The sequence below is a fragment of the Tupaia chinensis genome, unplaced genomic scaffold (genome assembly GCF_000334495.1).
Source record: "Tupaia chinensis unplaced genomic scaffold, TupChi_1.0 Scaffold000115_1, whole genome shotgun sequence".
NCBI classification, from domain to species: Eukaryota; Metazoa; Chordata; class Mammalia; order Scandentia; family Tupaiidae; genus Tupaia; species Tupaia belangeri.
Window position 1 is genome coordinate 2205110 of NW_006159579.1, and position 19314 is coordinate 2224423.

The 19314-nt window shown below is 41.2% G+C and overlaps 1 protein-coding gene across 2 annotated transcripts in view; it reads left to right on the top strand.

Moving 5' to 3' along the window:
* The first annotated feature begins 7 nt into the window (after positions 1-7).
* Positions 8-19314, top strand: part of ACSS2 (acyl-CoA synthetase short chain family member 2) — a 60056-nt gene continuing 40749 nt past the window's right edge. Inside the window, exons 1-2 of one of the 2 annotated variants that reach the window (XM_006144039.2) lie at positions 8-205; positions 9663-9858. In XM_006144039.2, the coding sequence (XP_006144101.1) occupies positions 28-205; positions 9663-9858 (374 nt within the window). In that variant the 5' untranslated portion in view covers positions 8-27. The remainder of the gene's footprint in view (positions 206-9662; positions 9859-19314) is intronic. The other variant, XM_006144040.2, reaches the window with a different exon arrangement.

Consider the following 19314-nt stretch of genomic DNA (forward strand, 5'->3'; position numbering starts at 1 on the left):
GGGCCACGGTGCTCGGAACTTGCCACGATGGGGCTTCAAGAGGAGCGGAGCCGGAGCAGCAGCGGGAATGGGGGCCGGGAGGAAGCTGGAGCCGGGGGCCGGGCGCGAAGTTGGTCTCCGCCGCCTGAGGTCAGCCGCTCCGCGCACGTCCCCTCGCTGCAGCGCTACCGCGAGCTGCACCGGCGCTCTGTGGAGGAGCCGCGGGGTGAGGCCGGGCCCGGGCGGGCCTGGGGGCGACAGTGAGGAGAGTTGTGGGGCTCCCCTGGGGGACTTGGGGCTCCCTTGGGAAGTTGAGAGGGCCCTGAGAAGATGGAGGTTCTCTGCGGGAAGAACTGCGGCTCTTTGGGGAGATGGAAAAGGGATATCGGGAGGAGTTGGGGGTTCTGTAAGAAGAAGATTGCCTGGCAGTTGGGGAGATCCCTGAGGCCTTGGAGGTTCCGGGGGGAGCTGTGAGTTTTCGTGGGGAAGTAGGTGTTCTGTGAGGAGATGCAGGGTTCCGTGAGGAAAGAAGTGAGATTTCCTGAGTAGACTGAAAGGGGAGGGGATGTTCCGTGAGGAAATTTAAAGTTTCATGAGAAGAGAGAGTTCCAGAGGCAAAAAGAGGAGCTCTCAGGGGTAAAGGGGAACCTCGAGGGCAAGAGGGCCCTGAATAGAACTTTCTTTGCCTGCCTTACATACCATCTCAGTCATTACCCCTGAGGCCTCTAACCTGTCAACACGTGTCAACTGTTGAAGGACTTGTATGGGTTTGGTTTTTAAGCTTGGAGTCCTCAAAATTAGTAATGGGCTCTCAGATTTTTTTTTAAGAATTATTTATTTAATTTTATGTATTATTGTTTTATTTTGAAATTTGCTATAGGGCATGTGTGTTCACCAGAGAGAGAGAGGGAGGGAGAGAGAAAGTGAGAAAGCAAGCTGCCAGGTTCAGGAATCAAACCACGATTGTTCATGCGGGAGTTAACCATCATGCTACCTACTGGCTCCCAGATCTATTTTTAATATATCAGGAACCCTAATTGAAATTACTTTCTTGAGTATAGACTCAATAAGTCACTTAACTGTCAATTTTTTTAAAAAGGTTGGACTGGGATTGTAATAGCGCAGAGATTCCAATACATGATTCCATGTGGTTAACAATGTGAGAGGATGGACCAGCAGTTAGCGTAATGGCTATGTCATTGGACTCTCATGTAGTAGACCACGGTTCGAGTCTCAGACCCGGTGACTTAAACTCATGCCGGGAACGTGTGCGAGAAGAGAATGGAGGAGAGGGGATTATAGTGTGGCCATCTCCCCTGGAGGGGTGATTTCTCGCTTTCTGTCTCTCAGTCTGTCTGGCAAGTGCACGTGCCCTATAGCAAAAAGAAAAAATCTCTCAAAAAAAGAAAAAATGTGAGAGGAAAATGCTCTGCCCTTGCCCTTGCCCTTCAGTCTGGGTAAGGGATCAAACTGCACCCTGTTTGGGAGACAGCATGATGTTTGGTAGTGGGATAAGTATAGGCCAAGAATCAAACCCAGAAAAATCTAGATTTAGACCCTGGCTTTGCCATTCCTTTACTGTGGAATTTTAGGCAGAGTTTTAAACATGTTTGAGATTTCTTTACTTCATCTGTAATGATAATACTAATACTTGCCTCATAAGTTTGTATAAGAACCTAAGTGAATAATAAGTAAAGTATGTATTATAGAATGTATACAGGAAACATTCAAAAACGAATGGTTAGTTTGATAACAATAAGAACAAAATGGGTGAAGCCATTACCAAGTAAAGACAGGAATGAATCAAGTATAAAGTGATTGATTGCTAAAGTTAGTTTCCAAGTCTGAGTCCTCAGATTTTATTTATTTCCATAGGGTATGAGTGCTCCAGGGAGAGAAAAAGTGAGAAATCACCCCCCAGGAGGGGATGGCCATGCCACAATCCCCTCTCCTCCATTCTCCTCTCGGGATCTTGGGCACATATGCACACATGCCCAGCATAAGTTTAAGCCACCGAGTCTGGGACTCGAACCGTGGTCGACCACATGGGAGTCTAGCAACAAAGCCATTACACCAACTGCTGGTCCCAAATAATAATTTTTTTTATTCATTCATTTATTTTAATTTGACCAGAGAGAGAGAGAAAGTGAGAAAGCAAGCCTCCAGGTCCAGGACTTGAGCCATGGTTGATCATGTAGGAGTGTCCAACACCTTAACTACATGCCACCTGCTGGTCCCCCAGCATGTTTTTCTGTCTTCTTCTTCTTTTCATTTGAGAGGTTTTTGCTATAGGGCGCATACGCTCGCCAGAAAGAGAGACAGAAAGCGAAAAATCACCCCCCGGGGGGATGGCCATGTGCAATCCCTTCTCCTCCATTCTCCTCTTGGAATCTTGGGCACTCATGCCCATGTGTCCAGCATGAGTTTAAGCCACCAGGTCTGGGACTTGAACTGCGGTCGGCTACATGGGATCCAGCAACGTAGCCATTACGCTATCTGCTGGTCCCTTCAGCATGTTTTTCAAGTTGCTGGGTCCTGGACTTGAACTGCATAGTCAACCCTGTGGGATTCAGCTGCCTTAACCTCCACACCTCCTGCTAACCCCTTAAACAACTTCTTTCTTTCTTTCTTTCTTTCTTTTTTTATTTTTTGTTTTTTAAGAGAGATTTCCACTGTAGGTCCTTCTGCTCCACTGGCCAGAGAGAAAGAAAGTGAGAAATTATTCCCCAGGGAAGATGGCCACACCACAATCCCTTCTCCATTCTCCTCTCAGATTTTTGAGCACACACACACATTCCTGGCGTGAATTTTTTTTTAAGCCCCTAGGTCCGGGACTTGAACCATGGTTGACTACATGGGAGTCCAGCAATGTAACCATTACACCATCTACTGGTCCCAAACTTTTTCTTTTTTAAATCATGATAGAGCATATGTGATGCACATGAGAGTAAGAGTGAGAGAGAGAGAGAGATGAGCACCTTCCACAGGGTCTGGTCATGCTACAATCCCTTTCTTTCAGTCGTCTATCTCATCAGGTCTGGGACATTTCTGTGTGTGCCTGGTGTGTTTCAGGCTGACTGGGCCAGGGGTTTGATAGATGGTGCCATGTGAAATCTGGCTTTTCTTGAGCAACATGTTTCCTTTGTGCCCCAGAGCTGGCCCTCTCTTCCCCAATTTTCTAATTCCTGTTAGAGTGTCAGATGAACTGTCCCAAACAATAAATCTCTTTCATTGTCCTCTCCTCTAATAAGATGTATCTATATATCTTATCTGTTTATAGATTACTTACTGTTTTTTTTTAATTGCATGTACACTCACCAGAGAGAGATGGAGAGCCAGAAAGATAAAGAGGGAGAAAGCACTCTTCAATGTGGCATGGTCACACCACAATCCCTTCTCTTCCATTTCTCCATCCTGTTGGGATCTGGAACATGCATATACATGGGCCTGGTGTCTTTTTCAAGCTACTGGAGCTGGGATTTAGACCATGGTCAGCCATGTGGGATCCAGCTCCCTTTAACCACCAGGCGATGGGACCAGCCCTAGATTGTTTACTGTTTTCTAAACATGATTCCACTTTGATTTGATGTAGAGACTGTTTTCGTCTCTACTTTATAGAGAAGGAAACTAAAGCTTATAGAAGTCTGCAAACTTGGACCAGGTCATAAAGCTAGTTAGTAGTGGAGTCTTGACTACAGAACCTATATTCCTAATAGCAATGCTATTTCTCTTCCCTGACCCTAGAATATATGCTGTTCACCAAATTCTGTCAAGTACCCCAGAATGTTTCTCAGGGACTGGCCCTCTGGTGCACTGCTCAAGAGAAGCTGTATCCCACATGGCAACTGAGATTCAAATCCTCGGTCTGGTCAGCCTGAAACATGCCAGATGCCTGATGAGTGCCCAACATCCAATGGGCTGGAGGATTGGTGGAAGGGGATTGTGCCATGACCAGACTATGAGTGCACACATGAGCTCTATAATGAATAAAGAAGAAAAAAAGTCTCTGAAAGTTATCACTTCTTTTTTCTATTCTTACACCCTCCCTTTCTTTTGTTGAGACAGAGGGAGGAGAGGAAAAAAAATAGGTATTTTTTCTCATGTCACTCATCTCCTGACTCAGCCTCCAAGTTAGCTAGTATTACAGGCACGTGCTACCCTGCCTAGTCTGTTTAGGATGGTCCGGAACTAAATCCAGGCCTCCTGTGTGGCCTCAGCCTCATGTAACAGTGACCTATCATTTGTACCATTATAACTGGGCCTCACAGACCCTGTTAAATCAGCCATACAGCCTCCTAATTCATTTTTTCTCTCTGAATTTAATAGATTTATCTAAACATAATTAGATTGATATTCTGGAAATACTGCTTTCTGGTGTCACTGCAGAAACTTTCAATTATTATCTATTTCCTACAGTTTCAAGTTAAAATTCTGATTTTCTTTTAAGGCCTCTGGATCATCTAGCCTCACCCTACCTCTCCATCCTTATCTTCCACTACTCCTTATCACACCCTTCATTCTAAAGTTATTCTTCTTGATATCCTGAATACACAAAAGTCCTTCTTCCCACTTCCTTGTCTTTGTCTATTTCCTTCTGCTCCTCTCTACCTACTCAAACCCCACCAATTTAACAGATCATCCCCTTACCATCCTGATTCATGCTTTTCTTTTTTCTCTTGTAAACTTCTTCAGTACTTAGACTCTTTACCAATGAAACACCCAGATTCCTTCACAAAGTCAAACCCTCTATAAACAAAACACAACTCAGCATAAAACTCAAGTTTCTCCATTCCTTGTTGATAGGCATAAATGGTCGTATGTAATGTGTACCTACTATTATCAGCTAAAAATATTTTTGAGCATTTGTGTTCGGCTGTGTCTTCTTTGGGAAAATTTCCTATACTTACCGAGCTTCACTTTTCTCATCTATATTATTTTCTCATCTAATATATACTTCATAGGACTATAATATAAAGATCAAATAAAATTAATACAGTCTTTGGTACCTGAGTGTCATTTACTGAATGCTAATTCCCTGAAAGATTTTCTTTCTTTTTAATGGCTATTTAGTTTTCTATTGTATTAATTACTACTTGTATTACTAGTTTTCATCAGTTTGTTATTTTTGGGATTTTGAGTGGTTTCCAGTTTCACTATTATAAATAGTGTTGCTGTAAACATCTCTTTAGTAGTCACTTTTTTTTTCCTTTTAGGTTATTATTTTGAAGTATATTCTCCAACATTGTGTAAGCAGATAAAGAGGTATAAAAATTTTTATGGCTCTTATCAGGCATTGCCCTGCTATTCAATAAGACTGTGCCAATTTCTTACAATGCCATTATTGTATAAGAGTGTCTGTTTTCCCAGGGCCACCCAGGCGTTGAGTTTAATCATTTTAAAAATCTTTTTCTTTAAAAAAAAAAAATGTTGCTAGAGGTCATGTGCACTCACCAGGAAAGAAAGAGAGAGAGAGAGAAAGTAAAAACACACCTTTCAGTGGGGATGGCCATACCGTAACTCCTCTTCCTTCATTCTCCTCTTGAAATTTGGACACATACACACATGTGCCTGGCATGGTCTTCAAGCTGTGGCGTTTGGGACTTGAACTTTGCCCTCAGCCATGTGGGCTCCAGCTGTCTTAACTGCCATGTTTCTAGCTGGCCCTTTTAAAAATCTTTTCTAGTTTTATAGGTATATAATGTCACCTTGGGGTTGATTTAACTTTGGTTTTTTAATAGATTGCAAGATTGTACACAGTGTAATTTAGCTTTCAATTATAATCTGTCTCGTACAGTCAAAAACACTTTATGTGTTAATCTTATCTCTCCAACGAGGTTTTATAAAGTCTAAATCATATAACCTTGAACAAATCACTTAGTCTCTATGAATCTCCCTCCTTTCCTCTCTCCCTCCCTTCCTTTGCTCCTTTCTTTTTTTCTTCCTTCTTTACTTTTTTCCTTCCTTCCTTCTTTCCTTCCTCTCTCCCTCCCTCCCTCTCTCCCTTTCTCCCTCTCTCCCTCCCTTCCTCCCTTCCTCCCTCCTTCCCTTTTATGAAGGAGAGAGATAGATAGGCATAGTTTATTTGTTGTTTTGTTTTGTTTTTGCTATAGGGCACATGCACTCACTGGAGAGATTCAAAGAGAGGGAAAGTGAGCAATCATCACCCCCCCTTCCCCAAGTGGGGTGGGCCACACCGCAATCTCTTCTTCTCCATTCTTCTCTCAGGATTTTGAGCATGCATGCTCATGTGCCAGCATATTTTTCAAGCTGCCAGGTCCCAGACTCTAATGATACACTTGGCCATGTGGGGTCCAGCTGCCTTAACCACCATGTCACTTGCCTGGCCTGCTAGGCATTTTTTGATAGGTTCTCATCATGTCATGAGCCTCCTGTTCCTGCCTCCGAATTAGCTAGGATTATAGGGGTATACCACCACTCCTGGCACATTTAGGTTGGTTCATAATCTGGAATTGAGCCTTCCATGTTAACTCTAGCATCACATAGCAATGCCTTACCACCTGTGCCTACCATAGGAGCTGGGTCTGAATTTGGATTCTTACCAGTGAAATGAGGGGGATCATCTCTAAAGTTCTTTCCATTATTATAGTTCCCAGTATCTCTCTTCCCTCTAACTTCGGATCAAGCACTCAGAATATTCTAAATTCTTCCTTTTTGTTTTACATGTGAATACATTTTCTCCAGAGTAGCTAGGCAGATATTTTAAGAGTGTATATTTGGAGTCAGCAGGTGGTATGGTTGGTTGGGGTACTGGACTCCCACATGGCTGACCATGGTTTGAGTCCCAGATGTGGCAATTTGCTTTCTCACTTTCCCTCGCTCTCTCACTGTCTCTCTCTGGTAAAATTAAAAAATAATAAAAATGTTGGGTCATTGGAAAAGTCATGACATCTTGTTTTCTGTGTTTTGCTAGGCAAAGATGCATCATGACTTTTCTGACAGTCCAATAATCTTGCAAGAAAGACAGAGAGACAGAAAGTAAGAAATCACCCTCCAGGAGGGATGGCCTTGTTGCAATCCCTTCTCCTCCATTCTCCTCTTGGGATCTTGGGCACGCATGCACACATGCCCAACATGAGTTTAAGACACCGGGTACAGGACTCGAACCACTATTGACTACATGGGAGTCCAGTGACATAGTTATTACGCCATCTGCTGGTCCCAATAATTCTTTTTAAAAAGAGTGTGTATCGTAGGCCAACTGATGGTGAGGTGGTTAAGGCAGCGGCATCCTACATGACTTACTGTGTGGTTTGAATTCTGGATCCAGTGGTTTAAGAATATGCCATGCATACATGACCAAAAATCCCAAGAGAAGAATCGAGAATTTTTTTTTCTTTTCTTTTTTTTTTTTTTGGAGAGGTTTTTGGTATAGGTCGCGTGCGCTCGCCAAAAAGACAGAGAGAAACAGAGAGACAGAAAGCAAGAAATCACCCCCAAGGGGGGATAGCCACGCCACAACCCCTTCTCCTCCATTCTCCTCTTGGGATCTTGGGCATGCATGCACAGGCAACTGTCGTGAGTTTTTAAGCCACCATGTCTGGGACTCAAACCACGGTGGACTACATGGGAGTCCAGTGACATAGCCATTACGCTAACTGTTGGTTCCCTAGGCGGAGATGGGATTTTGGCATGGCCACCCACCACAGTGGGGATGGAGGATTTCTCACCTTCCCTTTATCTCTTGCTCTCTTTCTCTGGAAGGCACATGTGCCCTGTAGCAAATGTTTTAAAACATTAATTTAAAAACAATTTTTAAGGGGACCAGCAGGTGGTATGGTGGCTAAGGTGCTGGACACTCCCACATGGCTGATTACAGTTCGAGTCCTGGACCTGGTGGATTGTTTTCTCTCTCTTTTTTTCTCTATGTGTGTCTCTGGTCAAATTAAAATAAATGAATATGTGTGTCTCTGGTCAAATTAAAATAAATGAATGAATGAATTTTAAAAATAAAAAAAAATTTTTTTAAGTGTAAATCTGATCATGTCACTCTTGCTTAGCCCTTCAATGGTGGGGCCAGCAGGTGGTGCACCACCTGCTGGACTCCCATTTGGTTGACTGCAGTTCAGGTGTGAGACCTGGTGGCTTGACAGTCATGCCAGGCACATTGTGTTCATGCCCAAAATCCCAAGAGGAGAGTGGGGAGAAAGGATTGTAGAATTGTGGAGTGGTAATCACTTCCCTGGGAGGCAAATTCTCACTTTCTGCCTCTCTGTCTCTTTGGCAAGTGCATATGCGATATAGCAAAACCAAAAAAAAAATCTCTGAAAAGGACCATCAGATGGCACAATGGTTATGTCGTTGGACTCCCGCATGACCGACTGCAATTTGAGTCCTGGATCTAGAGGCTTGAGTTGAGACTCACTCTATGAATTCCTGCTATTCTTTCAATTATTCATATTTCAGCCTCAGAGAGTTCTTCTGAACATATATCCTTGGTTCCCTCCTATTCCATAGTATAGTTTCCTCTTATTTAGTAAGGGAGTAGGGGAAAATTTCTATTCATCTTTCAGATTTTAGCAAAAATGTTCTCTTCGGTAAAGTCTGGATTCTTTTTTTTTTTTTAATGAGCCAATTTATTTTTTTTATTAAGTTAAATTATTTTTATTTTTTTAACTAACGGGGCATGCATGCCTACCAGAGAGAGACACAGAGAGAAAGAGAGTGGGGAAAAGTGAGAATGTAAGCTGCCAGGTCTGGGACTCGAACTGTGGTTGGCCATGTGGGGGTCCAGCACCAAAACCACCATGCCACCAGCTGGTACCCCAAACTAAGTCTTGGCTTAGTAACTGCATAAACTTAGAGAAGTTATTTAACCTCTCTGAACCTTGATTTTCAAATCCATAAAATGAGAATGAAAATCCTATTTCCTAGGGTTGTGATGAAGACTATATGAGATACTACATATAAGGATGTTATATCCACATTGGGCACATCATGAGTAAAAGTCATACAAGTAGTAGAGGAGAAGGAGATGCTCAATAAATTACTGAGAGATAATGAACAAATTAAGACAGATGATCATAGAAAGCTCTGGGTAAATATTTTTTCTTTCACTAATTATTCCTTTTTTTTTTTTTTTTTGGAGAGGTTTTTTTTCGCTATAGGGCATGTGCGTTTGCCAGACAGACAGAGAGAGACATAGAGACAGAAAGCGAGAAATCACCCCCCAGGAGGGATGGTCATGCCACAATCCCTTCTCCTCCAATCTCTTCTCGGAATCTTTGGCATGCACGTACACGCGCCCGGCGTGAGTTTTAAGCCACCGGGTCCAGGACGCGAACCATGGTCGACTATGTGGGAGTCCAGCGACATAGCCATTATGCTAACTGCTGGTTCCCTCACTAATTATTCCTTTAAAAAATTTACTGTTGCCTATAATATGGTAAGCAATACTGGGTGGCCATGATTTGAATAGATGGTGAAAAATGTATAGGCCGTTTTGAGGACAGCAGGAAGAATCTGAGTCAAGATTCAGCCCATGGGAAGAGAAAGTGGTTTAGGAGAGTGGTGAATGACAAGATTAGACAAGTAAAGAAGGGACCCAAGCGGTAGATACTAGGACAGAAAAGATATAACTTGGTCCTGTACATAGATGATAAGTCGTCTGAGGATAAATTTGTCTGAGAAGCTTAGTGATGTCTGGGCTTTCCTTTCTGTTACAGAATTTTGGGGAGACATTGCCAAGGAATTTTACTGGAAGACTCCTTGCTCTGGCCCATTCCTCCAGTACAACTTTGATGTGACTAAAGGAAAAATCTTCATTGAGTGGATGAAAGGAGCAACTACCAACATCTGCTACAATGTACTGGACCGAAATGTCCATGAGAGAAAACTTGGAGATAAAGTTGCTTTCTACTGGTAAAAAAAAAAAAATCTATTTTATAGTCTGTGGCAGATAAAAATAGTCACCTCTCACATTTATATAGTGTTTCACAGTTCACAAAATACTTTAAGATCCATTAGCTCATTTGAGGCTTAAAACATCCTAGCAGAGTAAGCAAAGTATCATTAACTTAATGTCTCAGATGAAGAAAAATACTTGAAGGAAGTTAAATACCTTCCCTCAAATCATATATCTCTTATGTGACAAAGTTGACAGTCAAAGCCAAGTATCCTGACTTCTAATCTAGTGTTCTTAGTTTGTGATTTGGAAAATAGGGAAGAGGGGGGAAGGATAAATGAAAAATAACAGGACAGGCTATCTTTCTTTCACATTCTAGCTTTGAGAAAAAAATGGGTACTAGGACTTTTTTTTTTATCACCAACACCACCACTGTCCTTACCTTTTATTGAGCTCTGTGCCAGCCTCTATGCTTAACAAATATTATCTTATCTGATGCTCACAACAGGTATAGAAGCACTCTTTACCTGACTTTACATTAGTGAAAAGTAAAATTCTGGGAAGTTTAGTGACTTATACAAAGTCAAACAGCTAACAAGAAGAAGGACTACAATTCAAACCCAGGCAGTATAATTATAGAGCTTACACTCTTAACCATGATACTACATTATCCCTCTAATTCCTTACCTTGGCATCTCAACAGTTTTGCAAAATAAATATTCTTAGATCTGTTTTACAGGTAAAGGAATGAAGCAGAGAAGGGTTATATAGTGAATAAGGTCATAGAGTAAGTAAGCAACAGAGGTAGGATTCAAATCCAGGTCTGACTCCTTCCTTGTACTACTAGGCCATGTGACTTCTCCAGTGGGAACTTTCTAAGAGCCCCTCCCCCAGCAACCTAGCTCACTATGGAAGTATTACTATGCAAAGCCCAAATGGAACTATGAAGTTCCAGTAATTCAGGTGTTGCTTCTGCTACCACCTGTGAGAATGCTAAAACTGATTTTTTTTTTCTTTTCAGTTTTTGCTATAGGGCACACGTGCTCATCAGAGAGAAAGGGAAAAAAAAAACCACACACACACACACACACATTGGGTGGGGGATGGCCATAGGGCCGTCCTTTCTCCTCCAGTCTCCTCTTGGGATTTTGTACATGCACACACACATGCCTGGCGTGATTTTCAAGCTTCTAGGTCCAGGGCTTAAACTGCACATCCAGCCATGTGGGATCTAGCACCCTACCCTCCATGCCACCTGCTGGCTCCAGAGCTGAATTTTTTTTTTTTTAAGTTAATCAGTAGGAACAGTTTGGATGCTTCGTGAAAGAGTTAAATTGGTACTCAGTCAAATTTTGCCTGGTTTGTATGATAGATTGAAAAGGTTCTTAACCTGAGAGCAAATTTAGGTTCTCTTTCTATCTCTGCCATTATCTTGCTATGTAACCACAGGCACTTAACTGTGAGTCAGTTTCCTCTTTCATAAAATGGGGATATTAATTCCACCCTTGAGTTTCTCACTAGCTTGTTGTAAGAATCAGATGAGATATTATAAAAGCATTTATTTCTTTATTGAAAAACACTATAGATATGAGTAGTCTATTATCATATTACTATTGCTCAACCAGGGGTCACTGTCACTGAAACTCATTATGTCTGTTAAGATTCTCCTGCTCTAGGGATTTATTCCTGAGCTCCAGCTGACACATGGGCTCACTTCCTAGGCTTCTTAAGGATCAAAAAACCTTTGAAGGTCTACAAAGGAAATGCTTAGCCTGAATTTGTTCCCTGGTTTGAAAGAACTCAGTGCCTGGGTCGGCAGATGGCATGGTGGTTGGGGCGCAGGAATCCCACATAGCTGACCAAGGTTTGAGTCCCAGACCTGGCAGCTTGCTTTCTCACTTTCTCTCTCTCTCTCTCACTCTCTCTGATATGTGCCCTATAGAAAATTTTAAAATAACAATAAATAAAACTAAATAAATAATTCTTTAAAAAAAAGTAAAAGAACTCTCAGGTGCCTGATGAAAGACAGAAAATACAAACCAGAATTATTTAATCATTAGAGATTAATCCAGAATTCTGAGTCCCTTTTTTCTTGACACATTAGTTCCCCTACTGTCCTTACCTGAACAGGATCTAGAGAACCTCTCTTTCTACAATTGCAAAATGAAGGGATCAGGCTAGTCCATATTTGCTAAAGAATGCTTCAGGAACCCCTCATTACTAGAGATATTATTAGGAGGGCTTCTTAATTCATTAAATGAATGAGTTAGGAAAATACTGCGTAATAAATTGCCATGTGTGAGATTCCCAATGTATATTAACGTAATAAAGTCTTCAAGAAGCAGAGATACCTGATTTTGTTTAACATGGGATTTCCCAAATTTTTTAGCCCTAAACATTTTTTGTAGCATACTGTTAATAATGCTCTTAGGAAAGAAGCAGAGTCCCATGAAACACCAATTTGGGAAGCACTGAATTAACTCCCTAAATTTAAACCTAGTGCAAAATTATGTAACTCTGTAACAAGACCTCCTTCTCTATTCCTTCAACAGAATTGTTAAAGATATTGGTGCTCAGTTCTGTGTTAGGTGATATAGATTCAGGGATAAAAGGATGAATTATAAGTATTATATGTATATTCAATTATTTTATGTTTGTGGTAAAACAAAAGTGAGCTACCAATAAATCCCATTGTTATAAGAAAGTAAAGTACAAATATGCTGGTATGTGATTACTTACCTTTGTTACTTCCATATTTTTAAATAATATGCTTATACTGAAATTTCATCATCATTTTAAAAGCATTATTTTCCTATCATGATAATGAGAATTTGGTTCTCGTATACCCCCTTAGCTTCCTTCTTCCAGTCTTCAGTATAATTATGGCTTATTTTTTTAGTTAATTTAAAATGACAATTTATGTAAGAATAGTATATTATGGCTACATTTTTTTTCCATGAAAGAGACAGCATGAGAGAGAGAGAGAGAGAGAGACCCCCTCAACAGGGTCTTCATGCTATGATTCACCTCCCAGCCTTCTTCCTCCTTTTTTCCCCAAGTCCTCCCACTTGGATCCCACTTTCTTTTTGTTCTAATTTTTGTTGATGTTTTCAAAAATAACATCGGGGCCAGCCCCGAGGCATAGTAGTTAAAGAAACAGGATCCCACATGGTTCAGTGTGTGGTTCAAGTCATGGCTTTAGAGACTTGAAACACATGCCAGGCACATGTGTTTGTGTGCCCAAATCCTGACAGTTTGGAGAAATGGAGGAGAAGGGATTGTGGCGTGACCACACCTCCACTAGGGGCTGGATGCTTTCCTTCTCTACTCTCTTTTCCTCCCTGTCTTTCTTTGGTGAGTGCACATGTCCTCTGGCAATTTTTTTTTTTTTTTTTTGGAGAGGTTTTCGCTATAGGGCGCATGCGCTCACCAGACAGACAGAGAGAGAGACATAGAGACAGAAAGCGAGAAATCACCCCCCAGGGGGGATGGTCACGCTGCAATCCCTTCTCCTCCATTCTCCTCTTGGGATCTTGGGCACGCACGCACATGCGCCTGGCATGAGTTTTAAGCCACCGGGTCTGGGACGCGAACTGCGGTCGACTACGTGGGAGTCCAGCGACATAGCCATTATGCTAACTGCTGGTTCCCTGGCAATATTTTTTTTTAAATGGCATTTTTTCGATGATTTTCTCCAGTTGATATACTTCTTAGAGAGCTCTAGTATGACTTTCTTCTTGTCTTAAACCATGTCTTTTAGATAGCTATGATAGCATTGACAAATACATGTGTAGCTCATTTTGTTTGGGGACATGTCTTATGCATACACTGAAAGGAAATAGTGCTCTTAGGAAAGTATTCCAATTAGCAAAAATAGAACCATATTAAGGAATAAGTTGGCCTTTTGCATTTGGCTTGACATTTGGTAAATGTTAATGGAATAATAATAGTATTTTTAGAATTTGAAGCAACTCTTAAGAGTCCATCTAGGCCAACTCTCTTTATAGATCAGTAGATTAACAGCCAGAGAGGCTAAGTGATTTGCTTAAGGGTCATATACTTGCTTGAAGACTGAACTGAGACTAATCTCCAGATAGTCTTACTTTTAGACAGCTATTCCTTTGTTTGTTTTGTTTTGTTTTGTTTTCATTGTCAGAGGATATTGTGATTGCCAGAGAGAGAAAGAGAGGGAGGAAGCACCCCTTAGTGGAACTTGGTTACACTGCAATCCTTGTCCTTAATTTTCTGTTCTGTTGGGTTTGGGGCACACGTACACGTATGCTTGGCTTGTTTTTTAAGCCACCAGGGCCAGGATTTGAACTGTGGTCAACTATGTGTGTTCCAGCTCCCTTAACCACTTAGGTATAGGGAAGGTACATCAGCATTGTTTTCCCCTTAATTTGCCAGAGGGCATGTACACTTACACTTTTGAGATTGCACATGTGCCTGGTCTATTTTTCAAGCTGCTAGGTCCAGGACTTGACCACACTGTTAGTCATGTGGGACCCAGCTGCCTTAACTACCATGCCACCAGGTAGCACATCAACTGTCTGATATTCATGATACTATCTCATTATTCTAGTAGTCCAACACATGGCTGTGAGAGATGAAAAGAGAAGTTAGCTATATTATTCAAATTAATTTAAAATCAATGTAAAATTTAATTTTAATGTAATTTTAAGCAACTTTAAATTAATTTGTTTAAAAATATCCGATTAAATGTATTATCAGATTTAAATGTCCCAAACCTTGGTCTGATGGAATTTATATCCTATTTCGGAAGACCAAACAAGCCTATATAAAACAGCCTAGGGACCAGCAGATGGCGTATGGTTACATTGCTGGATTTCCCTGTAGTTGAACTGTTTGAGTCCTGGAGGCAGCTTAAAACTAATGGTGGGCACGTGTGCATGTGTTCCCAAAATCCCAAGAGGAAAATGGAGGTGAAGGGATTGTGGTATGGCCATCCCCTCTGAGGGGTGATAGCTCACTTTTTTTTTTTTTTTTTTTTTTGAGAGGTTTTTGCTATAGGGCATGTGCGCTCGCCAGACAGAGACAGAGAGACAGAAAGTGAGAAATCACCCCCCCCGGGGGGGGGGGGATGGCCACACCGCAATCCCTTCTCCTCCATTGTCCTCTTGGGATCTTGGGCACACATGCACACATGCCTGGCATGAGTTTTAAGCCACTGGGTCCGGAACTCGAACTGCAGTCAACTACATTGGAGTCCAGCGACATAGCCATTACACTAACTGCTGGTCCTGATATCTCACTTTCTGTCCCTCCATCTCTCTGGTAAACACATGTGTCCTATAACAAAAATTTCTCTTAAAAAAACCCTAAACAAACAAACAAATGAAAAACAGCCTGGAGGCAATTATGGACTTAACCACAAAGAGCCATTTAACACAAATAGTTAATAGAAAAAAGAAAGCATATAAAGAGGCAGTATAACATGAAAATTAGGGGAATGGGTTTTGGTGTCAAACGAACCTAGTTTGAATCCTATTTTTGCCACTAACTGTCTGATTTTGGAAAAATTACTTAGCTTCTTTGAGCCTCAGTTTCTCAGCAGTGAAATGTGAATAAATTTAGCTTTTATCTCATGGTGTTGTTAATTGAGTTGGATTGAATACGATGGTTCAAGTCCTGGACCTAGCGACTTCCTTTCTCACTTTCCCTCTCTCGCTCTCTCTTTCTGTCTCTCACCTTGTCCTTCTGTGGTCAAATTAAAATAAATAAATAAATAAATAAAGTTGAATTAAATAATTCGTAAAAAAAAAAAAATCTAGAACTTTTGAGAAGCAGGTGACTTCAGAAGTGACCTTAGTACAGAAGCTCTGCTCTTAGAATCCCTATGTACTCCCAAATATTACTGATAAGAAGAGAATTTGTCAAGATGACATGGAAAGCCAGAGCTCTAGATTGTATTACCCTATCATTCATGCCCAAGGACTTTGTTAAATTATCTAGATCCATGTTCTGGAGTTCACTTTAGTGATATAGAAAGGGAGTGACTCTCAGTCTCCATTTTCACTGATTTTAAAACATTATATCCACTGACTAAAATATATTTAGTAAAGAAAAACACTCATTGAGAAAGAAGATGGCTTCAGATCATTCTCTTATCATCTTTGGGTCTTGTCTTTGCGGGAATTGTAGGAGATGAACTACAGATACTTTGCATCTTCTGGGATTCTACAATTGTTTTTGAAAAGGAAGTGGTTTTTAGAAGCTCTGTGGCAACAGTGGTGATTCTATGGTGAGTCAGTAGGCGGGTTGAGTTTCTATTGACATGGTAAGGAAAAGGGAGAATTTGAGAAAGTTTGGGAGACTGGATTGAGGAAGGAGTCTGCTCTCCTTGTCTGGAGATAGTTTGTAACTGGTAGCATTAAACACTTGAAGCTAATGGGAGATATGTGGGAAATACCTGTTGTTGGAAAATCTTTTTCCACTTGAATTGGACAGGCAGATTGTGCAAGAATGCTGGAGGACTTCATGTTTAAGGACTTTTCTCATTTCTCCCTATGACTTTTGACACTTTATTTATTTACTAACTTAGATTTTTGCTATAGAGCATGTGCACTCACCATAGAGACAAAGAGAGACATAGAGACAGAAAGCGAGAAATCACCACCCCCCCCTGGGGGGGATGGCCACATCGCAATCCTTTCTCCTCTATTCTCCTCATGAGATCTTGGGCATACGCACACATGTGCCCAGTGTGAGTTTTAAGTCGCTAGGTTCAGGACTTGAACAACAGTCAACTACTTGGCAGCCCAGTGATGTTACCATTATGCCATCTGCTGGTCCTAACCTTTGACACTTTTAAGGAACCTCTCCATAGGCTTACCCATGGTGGTACAGGCAGTGGTATGCTGCTGCAAGATGCTGGAGCCACATGGGAAGGCCCAGGGTTCAGGTACCAGGTAACCTGAACACACTGGACATAACATGGCCATGATCCTGACTGGCTAGAAGGCTTAAAGGCAGTTTGCAGTATAATAAGACCCTGCCAGGGTCCCTGTCTCTTTCTTTCTCAGGAAAAAAATAGACTTAAAAAATAAAAAGTTCTGTCTAAAATGGTGAAAATGAAACAAATAAGCCATGCTTTCCAAGTCACATTTTTTTTTTTTTTGGTGGGAGGGAGGAGTAGATGGCATTTGAATAATAAATGTCCTGGGAACCAGCAGTTAGCGTAATGGCTGTGTCGCTGGACTCCCATGTAGTCAACCGCGGTTCACGTCCCGGACCCGGTGGCTTAAAACTCACACTGGGTGCGTATGCATGCGTGCCCAAGATCCCAAGAGGAGAATGGAGGAGAAGAGATTGCGGCGTGACCATCCCCCCTGGGGGGTGATTTCTCACTTTCTGTCTCTATGTCTCTCTCTCTCTGTCTGGTGAGCGCACGTACCCTATAGCGAAAAAACCTCTCCAAAAAAATATAAATAAATAATAAGTGTCCTGAGTTCCATGTCAGCTACTTGAGTTTGTATCTGGGCCAACTTATACCAGTGTGTTCAATAAACATTTAATGAGGAGAATAGTTTTAGATAATGCCTTTTTTAGCCTTCTTTTTTTCACCTGTAAACTATCTGGAGTGGACAAGAGTTTTACTGAAGTTACTTCTGACACGGATTGTAAGAATTTCTGTCACAAATATAGAGAACCACATTGACCAGGTAGTTGGTAAAGACTGGGAAAAGAAAAAAAAAAAATAGCAAGGACCTACTCTCCTTTGAAGGTGACCAGGTAGAAATATGGGTTCTTGACTTAGGGTGGCCTCACATATATCATAATAAATATAGAAGACCTAGAAATGAGGGTGGATCTTCCCCCTTTTCCTGAATTTGGTTTGAGAGAGATTGGGCACTGGTTATGATCCCCCATGTCTGACATCTTAAACCTCTATCTGAGAATTAGAGACTTTCAGATCTAGTCATTAGAGTCATTTGGTCCACTTCCCATACATAGCAGGAATTATAGTTACAATATCACCATCCCCAATAATCCTTATAAAGTTATCATTCTGATTCTAGGCCATTCTGATATGATCCTTACCCCAGGACTTATTTGTTGGGCAAGTTTCCTCATTTCTTTAAATCTTAGTTTCCCCATCTATAAAATGGGGATAATAACAGTTACGTAATAGGAACTGTTTCTCACATAAATTGTTATGAGGAAAAAAAATCTGTGTAAAGGTTTAGTGACTGGCAGTATGTTATTTTTATTATGCCAAAGCCCCATACCTAAAACAGGTAAGAACAGAGTTAATCTGGTTGAGGCATTGATGGAAGGTCCAAAGCTTCTCCACCCTCTCACTGTGGTCCCTGTATGATATGTTGTGGAACCTTTAGGGATTTGAAAATCACTGATCTAGTTCAGTGCCTTGTTTTACATACGAGGTAATACTGAGTCCACATTCTCAGGTCCCTCATATGGTATCATTTCCTTAAACAACACTTTCATCTTCCATGTTTACCTCTCATTAATTTTTTTAAAACAATTATTTTATTTAACTTTATTTATTATTATTATCATTATTATTTTCCAGTTTGATCAGAGAGAGAGACAGAGAGAGAGAGAGGAAGTGAGAAAGCAAACCACCAGGTCCGAGACTTGAACCGTGGTCAGTTGGCCATGTGGGAGTCCAGCGCCTTTAACCACCCTGCCACTTGCCAGCCCCAACCTCTCATTAATTTTAACAACTATGGTCTGTCTCTTGAATAGGGTACTATTAACTTTTCCTGGACAGGAGAACACTTGCAAATCCTGTTCCAGACACTATGCTTCTTAATATTACACTAATTATTTACACTATTGCCTTAGCTTCTTTGATTGTTTGTCACCTGTATAGCCAATAGTTTACTTAGAGGGTATAGAGACAGTTTAGGAAGTGCTGATTACGGTTTATAAAACTAAAGGCATTAAACTGTAAACCTCAAAGAGATGTCTTTAGGCCAGCAGATGGCGTGGAGGTTAAACCACTGGATCCCACATGGCCAACTGTGCAGTTTGAGTCCTGGATCCAGGAGCTTGAAAATTAGGTTGAGTGCATATGCACACATGCCTCAGATCCTGAGAAGAGACTGAAAGAGTATGGGAAGAGTAGGGATTGTGGTGTAGTTGTCTCCTCCAAGCAGGGGACAGGGGGTTTCCTCACTTTCCCGCCCTCTCTCTGGTGAGTGCATGTACCCTATAGAAAATTGTAAAAAAAAGAAATAAAAATAGTTTAACTCAGATATATGCAATCACCATTTATTGAATATATTTTTAATTGAATACCTACAATATATAGATTGTATATTACCTTTAGAATAGGCTTTGGGGAGCACAGGGCAATGACTAGAGGATCAGTAAGGAAATTCTAGGTTGGGCAAGATATGGTAATAGAAATAATGGTGGGGACCAGCAGTTAGCATAATGGCTATGTTGCTGGACTCCCATGTAGTCGACCCCGGTTCATGGCCTGG